Source organism: Mus pahari, chromosome 5, assembly GCF_900095145.1.
Source record: "Mus pahari chromosome 5, PAHARI_EIJ_v1.1, whole genome shotgun sequence".
NCBI classification, from domain to species: Eukaryota; Metazoa; Chordata; class Mammalia; order Rodentia; family Muridae; genus Mus; species Mus pahari.
Window position 1 is genome coordinate 17125192 of NC_034594.1, and position 19479 is coordinate 17144670.

At 49.3% G+C, this 19479-nt stretch overlaps 1 protein-coding gene across 2 annotated transcripts in view; it reads left to right on the top strand.

Moving 5' to 3' along the window:
- Positions 1-15485, top strand: part of Cnnm4 (cyclin and CBS domain divalent metal cation transport mediator 4) — a 37589-nt gene extending 22104 nt beyond the window's left edge. Inside the window, exons 2-8 of one of the 2 annotated variants that reach the window (XM_029539029.1) lie at positions 4756-4899; positions 5153-5287; positions 6153-6322; positions 6627-6723; positions 8229-8291; positions 12286-12464; positions 13122-15485. In XM_029539029.1, coding sequence (XP_029394889.1) covers positions 4756-4899; positions 5153-5287; positions 6153-6322; positions 6627-6723; positions 8229-8291; positions 12286-12464; positions 13122-13319 — 986 coding nt within the window. In that variant the 3' untranslated portion in view covers positions 13320-15485. The remainder of the gene's footprint in view (positions 1-4755; positions 4900-5152; positions 5288-6152; positions 6323-6626; positions 6724-8228; positions 8292-12285; positions 12465-13121) is intronic. The other variant, XM_021197599.1, reaches the window with a different exon arrangement.
- Positions 15486-19479: the final 3994 nt, after the last annotated feature.

The window sequence follows — 19479 nt, forward strand, 5'->3', positions numbered from 1 at the left end:
TCTTTAATGGATTGTAATTTTTTTCTTTATGGGAGGGAGGAAGACATGGCAGTTTGCTAAAATAAGTGTCATTCGCGGTGAGGTTCCGACCTTCGAGGACTCTGGAGACTTCCTTTTAAAATCTGGATGAGGGTTTGGAGCTCCTGGATGCTGTGCGTAAGAAAACCCTCAGGGTTGGCTGGGACGGTGTGTGAGCTTTGTGCAGAGGTGACAGAAGAGCCACAGCTGGGGATGGTGGCACACTTATATAAGCCCAGCGTGTGGGAAGAAAGCAGGGGGATGAGAAGTTTAAGGTCATCATATGCTACATAGTGAATTCAAGGTTAGCTTGGTCTACATGAGACCCTGTCTCAGAAAACCAAACTGAACAAAACCTGATGTGACACGGGGAAGCTGGAAGCAAAGGTGCCGCTGAGGGACTTGGGTTATAGGTTCTCTCTCCCTTTGCCTCCAGCTTTTAACCCCTTCCAAGTGAACCAGGGCCATGGGGGCGGGGCGGGGGCTGGGTGGGGGAGTGGAAACTCACCTATGGCTGGCTGGGAAGGGTAAGGTTCCTCCTGGCTAGTTCTAGGACAAAGGTCAGTAAAGGGTAGAGTGGGCAAGCTTGCCTCAAGGTAGGACCTGATACACTAAGGACAGCCAGGATTCCAGGATGCCTCTTTGCTGTGGTCCCTCCCACTCAGCTGTCCCCTTTCAATCAGTGCTGGCACTTAGGATATCAGGGGAAGCAGTATTCGAATGTTTTTACAGTATTTCCTTGCATTTTGCTGTATTTATATGTGTGTGGGCATGCGCATGCTATGATGTACATGTGCGTGTCAGAGGGTAACTCTGGCTGTCTGTCTGTTCCCCCCACCAGGTGGGGTCTCTGTATTAAACTCAAGCCTCAGCTGGGCCACACCCTTACCCACCAAGCCATCTTGCAGACCTTAGAATTCTGTCTTGTTATTTATTTTTTATGTGTTTTTGTGTATGTGTCTGTGTGTGAGCATATGCACATGCATGCAGGTACATGTGGAGGCCAGAAAAGAATGGTAAATGCCCTAGAGCTGTAGATTCTGGCAGTTGTGAGCCACCAGTCCTGAAAGAGCAGCTCATGTGCTTAGCGCTGAGCCATCTCCATAGCCTCCCCTCACAGAGCCTCTTCTTTTTAAAGTTACTTTGTGTGTTCCTCCTGATTATAAATTAATACAGTTAGTTATGGAAATGTGGAATGTCTGTATACAAAAGAGAATAATGAGAAAGCCCATCCTCAGGTTGCACCATATGAAACTGCTGTTTTGGGGATAAAAGTAGCCAGGTACCAGCAATTATATATGGACAACCAAATATTAGCACTTTATTATATTTCCTCTTTGAGAAGTGGAATTTCCAGCTGTAAATGCATCATTTAAATACTCTTAATTTCTTATTTCAGCCACAGCCCAAGTTCCATTATCTAGTTGAATGATCCTCAACAGCAAAGTGAGGTGGTTCATTATAATGCACTCCTCTGTGAGAGTTAGAATCCACATAAACTAGAAACTGGAGTTAGCAAATATGAACTTGGTTGTCTTGGTGACATTCCTAGTTTTGTCCTGCCCTGTGCTGGGGTGGCAACCCCTCCCTACTAGGTAAGCTGTCTAACACAGCAGGGAAGTGTCTAACACTGAGCAGCGTCCCCAGCTCTTCCTCTATTTGCTTCATTATTTTTATAAAATACCTTTGTTACGTCTTTGAAATGTCATACATGGGTACTATGGGTTTTTTTTGTTTGTTTTTTTTGGTTTTTGGTTTTTGGTTTTTGGTTTTTCGAGACAGGGTTTCTCTGTNTAGCCCTGGCTGTCCTGGAACTCACTCTGTAGACCAGGCTGGCCTNNAACTCAGAAATCCNCCTGCCTCTGCCTCCCGAGTGCTGGGATTAAAGGCGTGCGCCAACATGCCCGGCTATGTATTTTTATCATATCCAACTTTACAGCTTTGCCTGCCTGGTCTTATGCGAGTCTTGTGAAGGCAATCAGGGCTGGCATGAGCTTCTCCTCCCCAACCTGAAGCTGTCCTTCTTCCTGCCTCATCTTTCTTTATAAGCCTTGGTTGTTGATGGTGGTGGGGTGTTGTGAGTGTGGTGAGTGTTGTGGGCTGTGGTGGTTGTTGTGGGGCTATGGTGGGTGTTGTGGGGTTGAGGGGTGTTGTGTGGCTGTGGTAGGGTGTTGTGGGGCTGTGGTGGTTATTGTGGGGCTGTAGTGAAGTATTGTGTGGCTGTGGTAGGGTGTTGTGAGCTGAGGTGGGTGTTGTGGGCTGTAGTGCAGTGTTGCGTGGCTGTGGTAGGGTGTTGTGGACTGTGGTGGGGTGTTGTGGGCTGAGGTGGAGTGTTGTGGGCTGTGGTGGGTATTGTGGTGGGTGTTGCAGGGCTGTGGTGGGGTGTTGTGGGGGTGTTGTGTGGCTGTGGTAGGGTATTGTGGACTGTGGTGAGGTGTTGTGGGCTGTGGTGGGTATTGTGGGGTTGTGGTGGTAGTGCCACAGTTGTCCCATTTAGGGCTGAGCAGTCATAGTCACTTTTAGCACTCTGACCAGTTAATGAATCTGTCCATTATCTGCTGCCTACTATAAAAAGTTTCTCTGACTATGGCTGAGAATCAGCACAAATCTGTGGATATAAACATAATAAACAAGTATTTAGAAAGCAGTTTGACAATATGACCATTTAACCAAAGAACTCTACTAAGCACCACCTGGGCCATGACCTTCCCAGACGTGGGTGTTAGACCAGGTTTACTGTACCAGACATGAATTCTCTCCTTTGGAGCAGGCTTCAAGTCCACTCAGAAATGCCTGGTTACCTTGAATAGTCGCCTGCTGTTGCAGCTGTGGACACATCTTGGCTGGCAGGCTGCTGCTTCAGCAGTGGCCAGTGATGGCTAAGCCATTGCTGTCCCCTCTTCCCGGTACCCTGCATTACTAACTCTGACGTGCTGCTTCTCAGGTCTGCATCCCGGCTCCTTCCCTCTCTGTCTCTCTTCTGCAGCTGAGGAGATGAAGAGGAGTAGAGTGAGAGGAGGCTCCTTGCTGCCTCTGAGCCTGCCTGACTGAAAGGACAAAATGGAGCTGTCTTGAGCAGAGAGGAGAAAGACTGTGGGGTCATGAGCTAGCTCCTAGCCCTGTCGGGTTCCAGGTGTTGAGGCTTTTAGCTTACAGTTGGATAGAAGTTTTTTGGGCACAGAAGAGGGCTACAGAATTTTACTTAGAGTCTGGGAATATAGCACAGTTGTTAGAGTGCCTGCCTAACCTGCACACCGCCTTGGGTTGGGATAGCGGTGCTCTATGATGTGGGCAGGATGGTGCAGGCCCTATAACCCTGCACTTGGGAGGTAGTGGCAGGAGGGCCAGGGGCTCAAGGTGATCCTCAGCTCCACAGGGAGCTTCAGAAAGTTCAACATGAGACCCTGCCTTGAAGCAACAGACTTTTTTTTTTTTTTAATTTGAGCTATCTTGACACTTGTCTGTTTAAGTCACTAGGCAAGGACTCAGCTCTCCAGCGTTAAGAGGTCAGGAGGAACCAAGGATAGTGACACACCTCTACACACTAGTAATCCAAGCCCTCAAAAACTAAGTCAGGAGGATCAGGAGTTCAAGGTCAGCTCAAGCTACAGAAGAGAAATCTGGCTGCTCACAACCACTGTCACTCCAGTTCAGTCCTGGGGTCTGACGCCCTCTGCTGGCCTCCAGGGGCACGAAGAGTACATGTGGCACAGGGTGCATCCAGGGAAACACACACTTTTTTTTTTTTTTTTTTTTTTTTGTTTAATTAAAAAAACGAAAAGGAAGAAAGGTAAGGAAGAAAGGAAAAGGAAGAAGGAAGAAAAGAAAGAAAAGGAAGAAGCCCTGGGTCCAGGAGCACAGCAGGGAAGAAGTGTCTATTGCCAGCAGGAAAGGGGTTTCCAGGAGGGAGTAAGGACCACTGGCCAGCCGGTCCTCTAAGAATAAAACCTTCCCATTGAAGGTCATGGTGACCTTAACAGAAGTGTCTTCTGTGAGAAAGAAAGGTCCTGCCAGGATGTACAGGTGTCCCCATTGCAAAGCACACAGCTTGGGGGGGGGGGGGGCGGCGCCTGAGCTAACCCAGCATAGGGTTCTAAATGGCTTCTTAGCTAGAAACCTTTTTGTAGGGCCCAGTGGGCAAGCTAGTGTCAAGAATTTTTGGCATTGAGCAAGGCCGACTGTTCAGTGGTTCCCTAGGGCTCCATACCTACCAGAGGCCTGCCATGTGGGCAGCTGCTAGACTCTCTGTCCAGCTGTCATGTGCATGCCCTGACCATGGGCTTCCTGTGGTCTTGTACTACATCTTCTCTCTTCCTGGAGGCCTCAGAAGCCCTGGCAGGCAGCACCAGGCACAGCCTGTCATTTCTCTCCTCCTTAGGTATTCTCCTCTTCTTCTTCTTACTCCTTTCCAGCTTTTTTTTTTTTCCTTCTCGTGAGAGGGGGTTAAGTACAAGCCTGGGTTTGGTTGTATAATCCAGGATGGCCTCAGACTTGTAGCAGTCCTCCTGGTTTTGCTTCCCAAGTATTGGGATAACATATGTGAGTCACCATACCCAGTTTCTGTACTCTTTAAACAAAAGGCCCTTAATGTAAGGCCTTTCAAGCTCTGTGGTCTTCCTAGTCATGAGAGCAGTAGCTGAGACCTGGCAAGGAACACAGACTCCCATCACTGCCCAGTGACTCAAGCCTAATGTGTTGACATTGCTTCATACCTGACCTAGTGTGTTGTCCCCGCAGGGAAGTCCCACCTGGCCATTGTGCAGAAGGTGAACAATGAGGGCGAGGGCGACCCCTTCTACGAGGTGCTGGGCCTGGTCACCCTGGAGGACGTCATCGAGGAGATCATCAAGTCTGAGATCCTGGATGAGTCGGACATGTACAGTGAGTTGAGCCCTCACCTAGAATCCTATTGTATCTCTGAAGTCTGCTATTCCTAGGCAGAGAGGCTTCAGTGCAGGGGTGGGGAGGCCACAGAACCCCTGAGTCAGGTCTGGTAGCCAGCGAGGTGCCCTGTATTGGCTGTGGGGGGAAGGGCACAATGCTGAGCCTCCTCTGCCCTCACTGCCTGGAGCTGCTGCTCGGTGTGGAGAGAAGCCTGGGAACTAGGGTTCAGGCCAGACCTTTCCTCTTACAGCTGATAATCGGACCCGGAAACGGGTGTCCGTGAAAAACAAGCGTGACTTCTCTGCCTTCAAGGACACTGACAATGAACTCAAAGTGAAAATCTCACCTCAGCTTCTTCTGGCTGCTCATCGCTTCCTGGCCACAGGTAAGAGCGTGAAGCGCCTTCTGCCATGGGTAGAAGGAAATGTAGTCACAGAGGGAGAAACCCTGGGCCTCTGACCATTCCTTCCAAGAAAAGTACTGAGTGCTGGGACACACCCCCCTTGGAGATGTCTGGGTATCTTACCCCCTCCTCCCACAGAGAGCACCATGTTCACCATGGCTGCCTCAGACGTCCAGACACAATCTAGCTAGTTTACAGAGCAAGCACTGAGAAATCCAAGGGAGTCCCGGGCCCCCAGGCCCTTCAGGCTGTCTCCCTCTGACCTGCTAACCTGCCCTCAAGTAGGGCCTCCGCCTTCCTTCTGTGCTGGGCTGGTTCCTACAGAGCTGACACGTACCTCAGCAGCACTCCCCCTGTCCCTCTAATTAAAGCACCTTTGGGACATGGGTGACAGTTGAGACAAACCCTGCCACCCATGCTGCAGCTTCCCTTCCGGCTCACTTGCTAAAAGTGCTGGCAAGCCCCTTCCCTTTGTGTTTTTCTGATATGACGCAGAGTAGTAACTGTAGGAACACTTAATTAACATGCACAAGCTGAGAATGCATCTAAATGTTCTACCTGTTAAACCTGAGATCACCCAGGGAAGTCGTGTCCCTATCTCCCTGATGAGAAAATGGAGACACCTAAGTTCAGCAGTCTGCCAAAGGGCGTGACTGTTGTACCGGAGCTATGGAGCTGCCTGAAGCCATCTAAGCAGCAGAAGCCTAGCGTGGTACTTCCCAGGGAGGTGCAGGCTGAAGAAACAGCCCAAGCAGGGAGGAAGCCGTCCTGGTACAGAGTGGCCGTGGTCACGGACATGTTGGCTGCCTGTCCTGGGTGCCTGTGAAGTCCTGTCTCTCTTCTGCAGAGGTGCCCCAGTTTAGCCCCTCTCTGATGTCAGAGAAGATCCTACTCCGGCTGCTCAAGTACCCCGACGTCATTCAGGAGCTCAGGTTCAATGAGCACAACAGGTACTGCACTCGCCACTACCTGTACACCCGGAACAAGCCGGCCGATTGCTTCGTCCTCATCCTGCAGGTGAGCCTCGAACCTAAGGCCTGGGTGCGCAGGCCGCTCACGCCTCCCCACACCTGCACCTCGCCTTCTGATGAACCACGAGAGCGTGTACAACCTACCCTTGAATGTGCTTGCTCCAGGTTGTGTGTCATCTCCAAGAGGCCACTCTGGTGCCCACAGGTCAAGCCCTTGAATGCTGCAGGGCACTGTGGCCAAGCGTTTATGCCTCTCTCTTGTGTGCTGTGCCCTGCCTTAGCCCCTCTCCTGTTGCCACATAGGCCTCACCATCTCAAGCCGCGCTAACCTTAACCCTATGTTCTTTCAGGGGAAAGTGGAGGTGGAAGCAGGCAAGGAGAACATGAAGTTTGAGACAGGCGCCTTCTCGTACTATGGAACCATGGCACTCTCCACAGCGCCCTCAGGTGAGTTGGGGCCAGGTCCCTGGAGCCCTCTGACATTGGCAAAGTAAGGGCCCTGGATGGCTCAGAGCAGAAGGAGGCGGGAAGGGCCAGAACTGCCAGGCCTAAGGGAACAGATTGCAGACATCGTGGTGAGATTAGGGTGGAGCCACTGGAGTATCATAACTAAGCATCCAGGTAGGATGGGGGCACAAAGACTGCGTGAGGCCTGGGGAGTTGGGAAACTGGTATTGGGCAGTAGGTAGCTCAGAGCTGATTTGCCTGGGAAAGTTGTAGATGACTTTCTCAGGGCCTCAGCGACTGCATTTTGGTAAGGTTTGGGTAGACATTGGGATCTGGGCCCCCCCAAGGACTATGTCTGGTACTGGGTGGCTCAAGAGGTCATTTGGGGGGAGGGTAGAAGAACCTCAACATCCTAGCGAGTCTCACCCCCCCCCCAACAGTCTTCCCCCGATGTGAGCACTCTGACCTTGGCAGGGGTATGCCAGCTTGCTGCATGGGAAAGAATGAAAGCCACATTTGGTGCCTAGAACAGTATATGCCAGGAGATGTCTGCTGTAACTCTTGGGATTCCTGGGCCACACTTGTCCCTTTGACAAGAAGCTCCCAATGTACAGGGCCAGGGCATCCGTGAATATCAACACAGGTTAACCACTACATTCTCTGCCCATGCATTAGGATGAGCTGGGGTATTAGGTTCCTGGGGTCAAGATCGAGGGCAAACAAGCTGGGCCCTAGGGCAGATGTACCTCACCCACACCTGTCATGTCTGACAGAGACTGTCCTACCCCTGCCAAGCATCCTTGTCTTGTTGCTTGGGAAGTTTTGGTTTTTTGGAATGGCCTTGCTTTGTAACTGGCCTGGGACTCTTTCCTTCTGCCTTAGCCTCCTGATGCTGAGATTGTAGATACCAGCTGATGTTTACTGTAGGTACCAGCTGATGTTTGGGGAGATCCTGTTCAGAAGGGCTTGAGGGGCTATTCCCAAGTGCTGATGAACAGTGACTGAAAGCCAGGCACTTCTGCATACAGCTCCTTGGTCTGTCCTGAAGCCAGGCACATCTGCATACAGCTCCTTGGTCTGTCCTGAAGCCAGGTACATCTGCATACAGCTCCTTGGTCTATCCTGAAGCCAGGCACTTCTGCATACAGCTCCTTGGTCTGTCCTTACCCCCAGCACCGTTCTTATTTATTTATTTATTTTGGTTTTTCGAGACAGGGTTTCTCTGTGTAGCCCTGGCTGTCCTGGAACTCACTCTTTAGACCAGGCTGGCCTCGAACTCAGAAATCTGCCTGCCTCTGCCTCCCGAGTGCTGGGATTAAAGGCGTGCACCACCACGCCCGGCCCCAGCACCGTTCTTATCTAAGTGTGTCCCTTAGATGGGACTCTGACCCATTCCCACCCTACCCTGCTTGAAGTAGCCTGAGACCCATTAAATCTGCCTCTCCATCCTGTTCCTGGGGCCTGTGACCCCTCCAGGTCACTGATTTCTTCCTCTGTTGCTCCAGTGCCTCCTGTGCAGGCTGGGTGTTCAACAGGCAAACTGAACTCCCTGCTCTCCTGGCTCTCAGGTAATGGGGCATGCTAGAGAATGCACAGCGCCACCTGTTGCTAGAGCTTTGTACTGCAGCTGCACTAATGGCTCCCTTAGGAACCTGGGGACTTAGGATCTAGCCTGACTCTTAATAGGTATTGTCTCTACGTGGCCTAGAGTTCACTTTCTGGATGGGTCTGCCACAGTCCTGGAGGGGCCATTCCAAAGGTCCATCAGTCCAGGAGGAAGAATTACCCAGCAGAAACACAGTCACATGCACTGCCCAGATGACGGGCTTGAGAGTAGGTGATTGTTCCATACGGAGCCAGATGAGCACACTCAACCTGAAGAAACAGCCTGGTGGCTAACACCCTGCTCCAGCCCGCTCACATGCCTCTGCAGGATGGCATGCCAGCCCCTCAGCTCTCTTAGGCTTTCTCAAACCTAAGGAGTGAGGCTACAGCCCCAGTCAGCCCACCCCTCTGAATCTGCGTCTGCTGTTCTTAACTAAGCCCCATCCCTGTCTTCCTCTCACTCGGAACATGGGATTAGCACTGTCCCCAGTTCAGAGCTCTGGGGCAGTGAGAGCGAGAGCTGAGATAGAAGATGCTGGGGTCCAACTGTGATAGCCCTCTTTTCTCTGTAACAACTAAAAGGGGACATTCCCATCAGGGAAAAGCCACATGTCAGGTGCTGTTCCTGGCTGTGGCCTCGCTGGGAACCATGGGAGCAGTTAGAGACATCGAGCAACTTCACATGCACTGCTACCAAAGGGATGTGGGAAGGAGCCAGTCACCCTCAGATTCTGAACAAGCTGGGGAGCCCTGCATGGGTCAGGACCAACTCAGGACACAGTCTCTCACACATACACACATACAAACCCACACACACCCATCCCCTCCTCTTTCTCCCTCCCTCCTTCCCTCCTTCCCTCCCTCACAACCCAAAGTGTCACACATGCTAGTCAAGTATCTACTACTGAGCTACATACCTAGCCACCCAGCCCCTCAATTTTTACTTTTTGTTTCTTGTTTTTATCACTATACTTGATTGTTCTTATTCTTTTTCTTTTTTAAGACTTATTTATTCATTTTTATGTGAGTACATTGTAGCCCTCCTCAGACACACCAGAAGAGGGCATCGGACCCCATTACAGATGGTTGTGAGCCACTATGCAGTTGCTGGGACTTGAACTCAGGACCTCTGGAAGAGCAGTCAGTGCTCTTAAACACTGAGCTCTATTTTTTTTTAAACTTTTATTTATGTTTGTATTTTACGTATATGGGTACTTTGCCTGAATGTACATCTGCACACCATGAGACAACATCAGACAGTTGTGAGCTGCTGTGTGCATGCTGGGAATTGAACTCAGGACTTTCAGAAGAACAATGAGTGCTCTTAACCACTGAGCATTGCTCCAGCCCTGGTCTTTACTTTCATTGTGTGAACTTTCTCTCAAAGTTTCCCAGTATACCACACTATTCTGACTCCCTGTCTTAAAATAATAAAATGGTGACTTAGTTGTGACTCACCAACTTGAGCCTCCCTCCCTCTCCTGTTCTTATTGTTTCATGGGTGGGCAGTACTTTATGCACCCGTAGCCTGAATCCTGGTGTACCTGCAGACAGAACACAAAATGTGTCCGTTTTTTTGTTTTTTTTTTTTTTTAGTCTTTAAAAAAATAAAGATCATGTCTTGAAAAACCAAAGAAAGAAAGAAAGAAAGAAAGAAAGAAAGAAAGAAAGAAAGAAAGAAAGAAAGAAAGATAGATCAGGGCTCCATAGTTGAGAAGAGTGCTAACTGCTTTTGTAGAGTGTATAGGTCCGGTCCCCAGCAGCCACGTGGCACCTGACAATGATCCCTTTTTTTTTAAGACTAGGTTTTATTCTGTAGCCCAGAGTGGCTTGGAGCTCGTTACGTAGCCCTGGCTGGTTAAGCATGCATGTAGTACTGGGGACTTTACATTCAGTTCTTGGGGCTACCCAGTGTTGGAGCTTTTGGCTAGTGTGTTCTGGGCCCAGGGTTTGATACCCAGTACCGTAGTACACAAATCCAGCTCCTGTTGTTGTAGTAGTATTAGCTAAAGAACATCTCATTGTGCAAATTCCTTTAAATTTTTAAAAATTTATTACAATTATTTGCACGTATATGTGTGCAAGCAAGTGTGCACAGGTGCACGTGGGCGGTCAGAGGACAACTTGCGGGAGTCCATTTTCTCCTTCCACCCTGTGGTCCAGGGAATGGCACTCAGGTGGTTAGGCTCGGGGTGAGTGTGACAATATTCAGTAATAGTGCTACTGTTCCTCTTCCCCCTGGGACCTAAGCAGAGTTTCTGTTTACATTCGCTCCTGCACATGGCCTTCCAGTGACCCTGTGGTCTTTACTCTTAGTAGAGGAGCTGCTACCTGCATATGTTCCTAGTTTTTTCTAAAGGACAATCAAAGCTGCGTGTAGGCGCCTGAATAGTCTTACTCTGCTAAAGGCTGTAGTGGGCCATTGAGTCACTGGGTCCAATATTCTGTCTCTGCTGTGGTTGACTCAGTGGTTAATAACTTCATAGCTACTTAGTGCAGATGAGCCCACTCTGGTCTGCCCCAAGCAAGCTCCCTCACTCTGTGTACACCAGTGTCCTCTAAGTGCCCTCAGTGCTAAGAGTCAAGGATGAACTAGCTCAGTGCCTCTGTTTCTTTGTTCTTCCTTTGGACTCAAGTCACTGCCCTTGCCTGGGTAGAGGGATCTATGCCACCTCTGGAGCCTCCGGCTTTCTGGGACAAGGGCCAGTTACCCTATTCCAGGGTTGGGGTTACACACTGACCATACCTTTGACAGGTATCATGTTGCCAGGGTAGGATTCATAGTGAGGATGCAAGCTTTAAGTCTTCTTTTTCTTGAGACAAGGTTAGACTAGCTGAGTCTAGTCTAAAATGGGATTACAGGCATGGGCAAACCAGCTGTTCTTTTTAATACTTGTGTTTTGTTTAGTATATACAATTTAAGGCAGTTATGTACCGTACGCCTATAACCCCAGCACTTGGGCAGTAGATAGAATGGTGAATCAGAGACCAGCTTGTACTGTGTAATGAGACCTTGCTTCAAAATGTTTTTAAATATTTTACTTAGCTCGGTGGTGGTGGCACACACCTTTAATCCCAGCACTTGGGAGACAGAGGCAGGTAGATAGATCTTTGTGAATTCGAGGCCAACTCGGTCTACAGAGTGAGTTCCAAGACAGCTAAGACTACATAGAGACACCCTGTCTCAGATTTTAAAAATCATTTTACTTTTTCATTCATGTGTGTCTGCATGAGTACACATGCACCTCTGGGTCAAAGTCAGAAGTTATCAGATCTCTTGACGGTGTTGGTGGGGCACAAGACCTGATGCATGGCTTCTGGGATCTGAACACCAGTCCTTATATTATGCAGCGAGCTCTCTTAACTGAGCCAGTCCGACTCCTGGTCTTTTTTTTTTTTAAAAGATTCATTTACTTATTATATGTAAGTAGACTGTAGCTGTCTTCAGACACTCCAGAAGAGGGCATCAGATCTCATTACGGATGGTTGTGAGCCACCATGTGGTTGCTGGGATTTGAACGCAGGAATTTCGGAAGAGCAGTCAGTGCTCTTAACTGCTGAGCCATCTCTCCAGCCCGTTCTTTCTTTTTTTTAAGGCAGGGTGATTTTGTGTAAGTTGGTGTTAGACCAGGATGGTTTGTCTGTTGTGTGGGAAATCATTGTTATCTTGACTAATGAGGGGTTTTGAGGCCATAAATGTTGTCTTGGTTTTCATTTTCTGATTGGTTTGCTTGGGTGGCATTCTTAATACTTATTATGTGACATTTTAAAGCACAGTAACTCACTGACCCTGTGCGGCAAGAGCTTTTGTGTGCGTGTTCCTGTTTGGCCCTGAGAACTGTGACCTGTTCTGTGTGGAACATTGTTGGAGTCCCTAACATCCATGGCCAAGGTCGGGCGAGGAGCTCGAGCAGGGCCTAGGACAGGCTCTGTGCTGATTATTTGCTGTCCCCACAGACCGGTCCCCAGCCCACCCAACTCCACTCAGCCGCTCAGCCTCCCTCAGTTACCCGGACCGCAACACAGACTTGACACCCTCCTCCCTGGCAGGCAGCAACCAGTTTGGCAGCTGCATTCTGGGCCAGTATGTCTCTGACTTCAGTGTGCGGGCGCTCACGGACCTGCAGTACATTAAGGTAAGCGCTTCTCATTTCCCACCTCTGCTGGCCCACCTCCCGCACTTACATGGCTCTGTTCTGCAGGCAGTGTGGCCACTCCAAACCCGAGTCTCTTACCTGCCAGGCCAGCACCTCACCACAGATCTATACTCCCCTTTTGCTTTGTAGTTTTGTTTTCTTGAGACACAAAGTGACTGTGTAGGCCAGCCAGGCTGGCCACAAGCTCTGAAAACCACCTGCTGCAGTCTCCTGAGTGCTGGGACTCCAGACATTTACCTTCACACCTGGCCTACAGCAATTTGATGATGATGATGATGGTGATGGTGATGGTGATGGTGGTGTATATCCGAGTGTGTGTGTTCTTGTGTGTGTGTGTGTGTGTGTGTGTGTGTGTGTGTGTGTGTAGGTAGGTAGGTAGGTAAGTGAAAAGAAAGAACAGAGTTTTCTCTGTTCACTTTTATGTGGGTTCTGGGGAGTGAATGAACTCGGTGCCCAAGCCTGTGTGCCAGGTGGGTTTACCTCCTGATCCCTCTTGCTGTTCCCTAGAAAGAACACTTTTCTTTCCAGCTGTTTTGGAAGACCCCACCTGGTCATGATGATGATGACTTGGCCAGGTCTAGCTGAGTCTTCACATCTCACACTCCTCCTTTTCTCTCTCTCCTCCCCCCTCTGCAGATCACAAGACAGCAGTACCAGAATGGGCTGATGGCCTCCCGCATGGACAACAGCCCCCAGCTTGCCTTGGATGGCTGTGCCACCTGCTCAGAGAACTTTACTGAGAGGCCTGAGCTGCCTGTGGTGGACGAGACCACGACTCTTCTCAATGAACGCAACTCATTGCTGCACAGAGCCTCTGAAGAGGGCGCCATCTGACAGGAGGGCCCGGGGACTCCCGCCCACCCTGCGGGGGTCTCCCCAGTGGGCCCACATGAAGTCAGGAGCCTGTTAGGCTAGAAGGGGTGCAGGTAGATATCCTGCATGACTGAGCAACCAGACATCCCTGTCCAGGGCCTCTGGCTGCAGATGGGGACCTCTGAACAGCTCTGACACGATGCCTGTCCCGCCCAGCTAGTGAGCAAAGGCTGCTGGTTGTTTTTTGGGGGTTTTTTTTTGTTGTTGTTTTTTTTTTTTTTAAACACTGAGAGAAGTTTTAAGCTAGGCTCATTGCTCCTCTTTTTAAATATCATTTGGGGAAGGGAAGACAGGGTTAAGGAACTTTATGTAAAAAAAAAAAATTTTTTTTTCAAGAAGCCCCACAAACTTTACAAGGGGAGGAGGTCCTCACCCAGGAAGCAATAGCCATAATGTGTTTCCAGCTGAGACCTTGCAGCCTGTGTCTGTCACTCTAGGAAGCACTCTCTGCGACAGTGAGGGCCTGGAGCCCACAGGAGGGGCTTCCTGGGAGGATAATGACATCAACTGCAGGACTCACGGGCTGAGGTCACAGAGAAGTGCCGAGCAACCCATCAGGGATGCCATGACCCGGCCTCAGAGAGGAATACATCTGCCTTTAACTGCCAGATCCACTCATGATCTAGATGCCTGCCCAGGGGCTCTCCTGGAGAGCTCTGGCTCTCAGCTACCCCTGTGGCCAGTTTTCTCCTGGAAGGGTCTGGCTCCAAGAGTTAGGCATGCTCTTTGGTTCTGCAGTTGCTTATCTGCTTCCTGGCCAAGGCTTCACTCTTACCAAAGGTTTTCCTTCAGAGGGGAGAGCATCAACATTCGCAGTGACTTGTTGGGCACTCCTTGTGGTTTCAGGCCGAGTCTGATGATAGGAAATTCTGGCTCAGCAGTTATCCCTACCCACTCACCTGCAATAAGAGTCAGGACTCAGCAGTCCACCCAGGAAGGTTTCTTTCCTGACTCCCCGTTCTTCTCTCTCTCCTGGTCCCTCTGAGGACTGAAAGCCACCAAAGCTGGGTCGTTGCGCCCTTGCCTGCATAGCTGGCTGAGGATCACCTGAGCTCATTCACACTTAAGGGCCTGCTATGAGAGGGCAATGCTAAGCTAATGCAGAGCAGTCCTACCCCAGTGCCACCTGGGAAACCTGAGTGGAATCAGGCCATGGGACAGAGCTCTTGTAGGGAGACTGTAGGACCAAGGGCGGCATCTATTGTTGGAATGGATGAAGCTGGGGTATAAGAGCCAGGCAAGCAGGAGCACGGGTGAGCGGGAGCACAGGCCATCTGTGTTTATTCATTCACTCCTTTCCTCAGCCAGTGGAGTCCTGTCACCCCATGTACTCTGCTGTCTGTGTGCCCAGAGAATCCTAACTCGTAGGATGCACCAGGGTGTCCTATACCCCTGGCCAATCTGAGGTCCCTTCCACTCACAGAATTTACTCTGAGAAGCCTGGAGACGGTGGCTCTCAATGATAAGGGAAAAAGACATCAGACCTCTCGTTCCTTAGGAAACTCTTAGCCCTCTGCAGGTGCAGCATGCACCCAGGTCTCTAGACGAGGTGCCTAGCTGTGTTCCTGAGCGACCTAAGTGCCAGGTAGAGCAAAACCTGGGTGGGTGTGAGGTAAACATAGCAGATGCACACACTTCCGTGGCTACCTCTCTGCATCCAGTCACCACCTACAGACAGGCTCCACCCAGCGCCACCCCTCCCCTCCTCATTTAGAATCACTTCTTGCAGAGGGTCATAATTATTTCCAAATATTACTGGTCTGATGACTTCCTCCTCCCGGTGCAATTTTTCACTTCCTCTTCCAACCTCTGGTTCCTGGGCAGAGCCATACCCTGGAACTGGTACAGTCTGCATGTCTTCCAAGCAGAGGAGGGCTCCGCAGACGGCATCCAAGTGGGTGGGCAAGTCACAGCCGCCATAGCAGATGACTCCTATTTATTTTGCATTAAGATTTTAATTTGTATATTTTTGTGATTTATTTTGGCATTGTTATGAGTTTGACTCTCGGGGAGTTTTGTTGTTATGACTCTTGTGTCTTTTGTCACAAAACAATGATAATATTTGCTAAACAATATATGGACTTTATTTTTGATTGGTAATAAAAAGTGAAATGTATATAAGTTTTGGTGAGCATATAACTTGGGTATTTTGCTTCTGGACTATTTGCTGTATATTGTAGAGACAGAAGTGACTAGCTGTCACTTGTGACAGGACAAGGGCAGTTGAGTATTGTAGAACCATTTGGAAGGGAAATACAAGAAGAACTGTAATTTACAAAGTATATATAATCAAGGCAGTTGTCACAGGAGTTGTGGAGAGGCAGCTGCTAGCAGACATGCAGGGCAAATAAGTCCCATGTCATAGATTCCGTTAGTGAGTGTTGGAATGGAGCAACCAATGAACAAATAGCCCTCCTTCCTCTCTGGGGGCTGAGGGCTGTCTGGGCTCCATGCAATAGTCGGATGGTGGTGTTTCACAACACACAGAAACGACTTTGTCTATGTCAATGGGTTTGGGGGTTGGAGTGCCCATCTGAAAAGAAAGGCCTGAGGTTTCCCTGCTGCGTTACCTAGGTTATCACTCAGAACCGCAGCTGTGGAACCCTTTGGTGGCTATCACTCAGAACCACAGCTGTGGAACCCTTTGGTGGCAAGCACGCGGGCTGAGAGCTAGCGTGTGCGGTCCTGGGCGCCAAGGCCAGAGAACCCAGCAGACCGCGAATGGGAGGTTGTTTTATTTGTGCTTGTAGTGGGTCTCCGTGTGGAGCCCACGTTGGTCTCATGTGGTGGTGACCCACTGTCACTAGCTCCTGGGGGGTGGCATCACAGGCAGGCACCACCATGTTGCATTTGAGACAGAGTTTCTATTACATACCTCTGGCTGTCCTGGAACTCGCCCTTTAGACTGGACTGGCTTCAAACTCAGAGATTCATCTGCTTCTGCCTCCCAAGTGCTGGGATTGGAGACGCGCACCACCATGCCCAGCCCTGGTTGGTTACATGGTTTTTGAGCTGGCTGGTCTCCATTTGCCTTCCTTAGTTCCAATATCCTGGGTAAGCTGTTTATGCTGGCACGTGTCATCTCAGCACACAAGAGGCTGAGGCAGTACCATCATGAATTTGAGGCCAGCCTAGGCTTCAAAGGAAGGCCCTGCCATCAGGGTGGGGTGGGGGGTGGGGGAGAGCACTCGGGTAGGCAATGGAGAGAATATCCCAAATGAAAGGCTAACAAAGAAATGTGTATACAGGGACGGGATGAAGTTGCAACCATCTGTTGTCCATCACAGGTGCGTTTGGTGCTGAACCTCTGCGACGTACCAGCTGCTCTAGCTTTGTGGGGAAGAGCCCAGGAAGAGATCATTGTCCCAGGCCTTTGCACCTCCTGTCACTTCTATCTGGGACATTTCTTCCCAGACCTTATAAGGCTTGCCCCTCATTTCAACCTCTGTTCCAATGTTACCTCCTTGATTACCTTCATTTCACATAGCGCCATCTCCTCAATGATTCCTCATCCTCTCCCTATAATACTTCCTGCCAGGGCTTAAACTGTTTCCTGTTATCCCAGCATTAGTTAGTTCTGAGCACCATGAGAGTGGAGGCTGTTGTCCCTGTCAGAGTCCCAGCCTTTGGGAAGTTACCTGTCCCGTACACACTCAGTGTAGGAAATGCTTGTCACACGAGCTAAGATGCACAAGCTAGCTAGGGAGAACATACCCTGCCCCCATAGCTATGAGGTTTTTGCTTTGTTACATTTTTTAATTATTATTATTATTTTAAAATTGATGTTTAGCCAGGCAGTGGTGGCACATGCCTTTAATTCCAGTACTTGGGAGGCAGAGGCAGGCGGATTTCTGAGTTTGAGGCCAGCCTGGTCTACAGAGTGAGTTCCAGGACAGCCAGGGCTACACAGAGAAATCCTGTCTTGAAAAAAAATATTGATGTTTGTATGTGTATGTTTGCATGTACACATGCATGCACGTATGCCATGCGGGACGTGTGGAGGCCAAGGACATGAGTTGGCTCTTTCCTCCCTTTGCATAGGTTTCAGGGTTTGAGCTCTAGTTGCCAGGCTGGTACAGCAGGCGCCTTCACACCCTGAGCCATCTCACCAGCCCGTGTTTTGTTTAATACACCGTCTCTGTATAGCCCAGGCTGGCCCTGGAATTTCAGTTACCCTGCCTCTGCCTCCTGGGTGCTAGGATTATATAGTAGTCACGACTTTTAAATAATAAAGATTATTTAATAAATGTCTTGATTAAAAAGTAAGAGATGCGCTGGGCGTGGTGGCGCACGCCTTTAATCCCAGCACTCGGGAGGCAGAGGCAGGCGGATTTCTGAGTTTGAGGCCAGCCTGGTCTACAGAGTGAGTTCCAGGACAGCCAGGGGCCAAAAAAAAAACCCCTTCTCAAAAAACAAAAAAAAAAAAAAAAAAAAAAAAAAAAAGTAAGAGATGCTCTAGCCCAGGTGGCCACTAAGGGATGTCCCAGGGAGCACCAGCGAGAACCCTAAGTAGAAGTCAAGTGTCTCCCACTGAAGCTGTGACAAACCAGAAATGGAGAAAGAACGCTCTAGAACGAAACTGACCACTCTAGCAGCCCACATTCTTCATGGGCTCAGATACGGACAATTTAAAAGACCATCTGTTGTTTTCTACATTTTACGAAATCTTCTTTCACTCAAGGTTTTTGTTGTTTTTTTTTTTTTTTAAAGATGTATTCATTTTATTTATATGAGTATACTGCAGCTGTCTTCAGACACACACCAGAAGAGGGCATCAGATCCCATTTCACGTAGTTGTGAACCACCACATGGTTGCTGGGAATTGAACTCAGGACCTCTGGAAGTACTCTTAACTGCTGAGCCATCTCTCCAACCCTCATTCAAGGTTTTTAGTCTCAAAAAAGAGGGGGGGGGGGGAGTTTCTTGAGTTCCTCCTTCCTTTCCTGCAGGTTGTCCCTTGCCGGCTGGTGGCTTCGAACACATGATTCATTGCATTCACACCATCTGTTCTGTCTCAGTGTTAGCATTTCATCTTGACTTGGAGAAACGGTGAAAACTAAAGGTTGTATTCACTCCACAGCTCTGGGACTTTTATCCTTAAAGGCAGCAAGACAGTTCCAGTATAAAAGAGCAGTCATGTCTTCATTGCTTCTATTGGTAGCGCGTTCTGTCATCCACTAGAGGCAAAACTTCTTGTGGCATATAGCGTTGTTCAGATAACAAAAAACGGGAGCAGAGGTGCGACTTGCCAGTCGCCATTCTGAGTTCACCATGTAGAAGAGTCACTGCCAACTTTGTAAAGACTTTCAGGGGACTTTGCTTAGTTCTTGTGTGTGTGTGTGTGTGTATGTGTGTGTGTGCTCACCATGTGTGTGAGGGCAGAGGAGGGCACGAGATCCTTGGGGCTGGAGATACAGGTGGTGGTAAGCCACCTAAGTAGAGCCACACATGTACTCTTAATCACAGAGACATCTCTCTAGCCCCTTGTTTTGATCTTGAGACAGGATCTCACTCTATAGCCCAGGCTGGCCTCTGCTGGGCTCACAGACATGCTGCTCCACCATGCTACAATAGAGGTTTTCACCATCTATTTTCCCTCCTGGTCTTTCCTCATGGGCCTGTTTTTGCACATTATCTTCTACACAACGTGTGACCATACTGCAGAAATGTTTTTAGATTGGTCTTTTCAGGTCACTGATTTATGTCTACAGAATCTATTTTTTTAAAAAAAACATTCAAGAGGCTGGAGAGATGGGCTCAGTGGTTAAGAGCACTTACCACTCTTGCAGAAGGCCTGGTTCCCAGAACCAACATGGTGGCTCACAAATGTCAACTCTAGTTCCAGGGGATGTAGTGCCCTCTTCTAGCCTCCTTCAGCACTTGCATACACAACACACATGCAAACACTTGGGCCCACACATACACACAAACACAAACATATGTATAATATGTGTATATGTCTTAGGACATTTAGGGAGAAAGTAGAGAGAAAAATGCAAAAACATGGATACCCATAGCGAAGCTAATCACATAAAGACCACATACAGTGAGTGAAGAACGCTCCATCTGATCATGCCGGTGTCTTCCAAAATAAGGACAAAAACAAAAACAAAAACAAAAA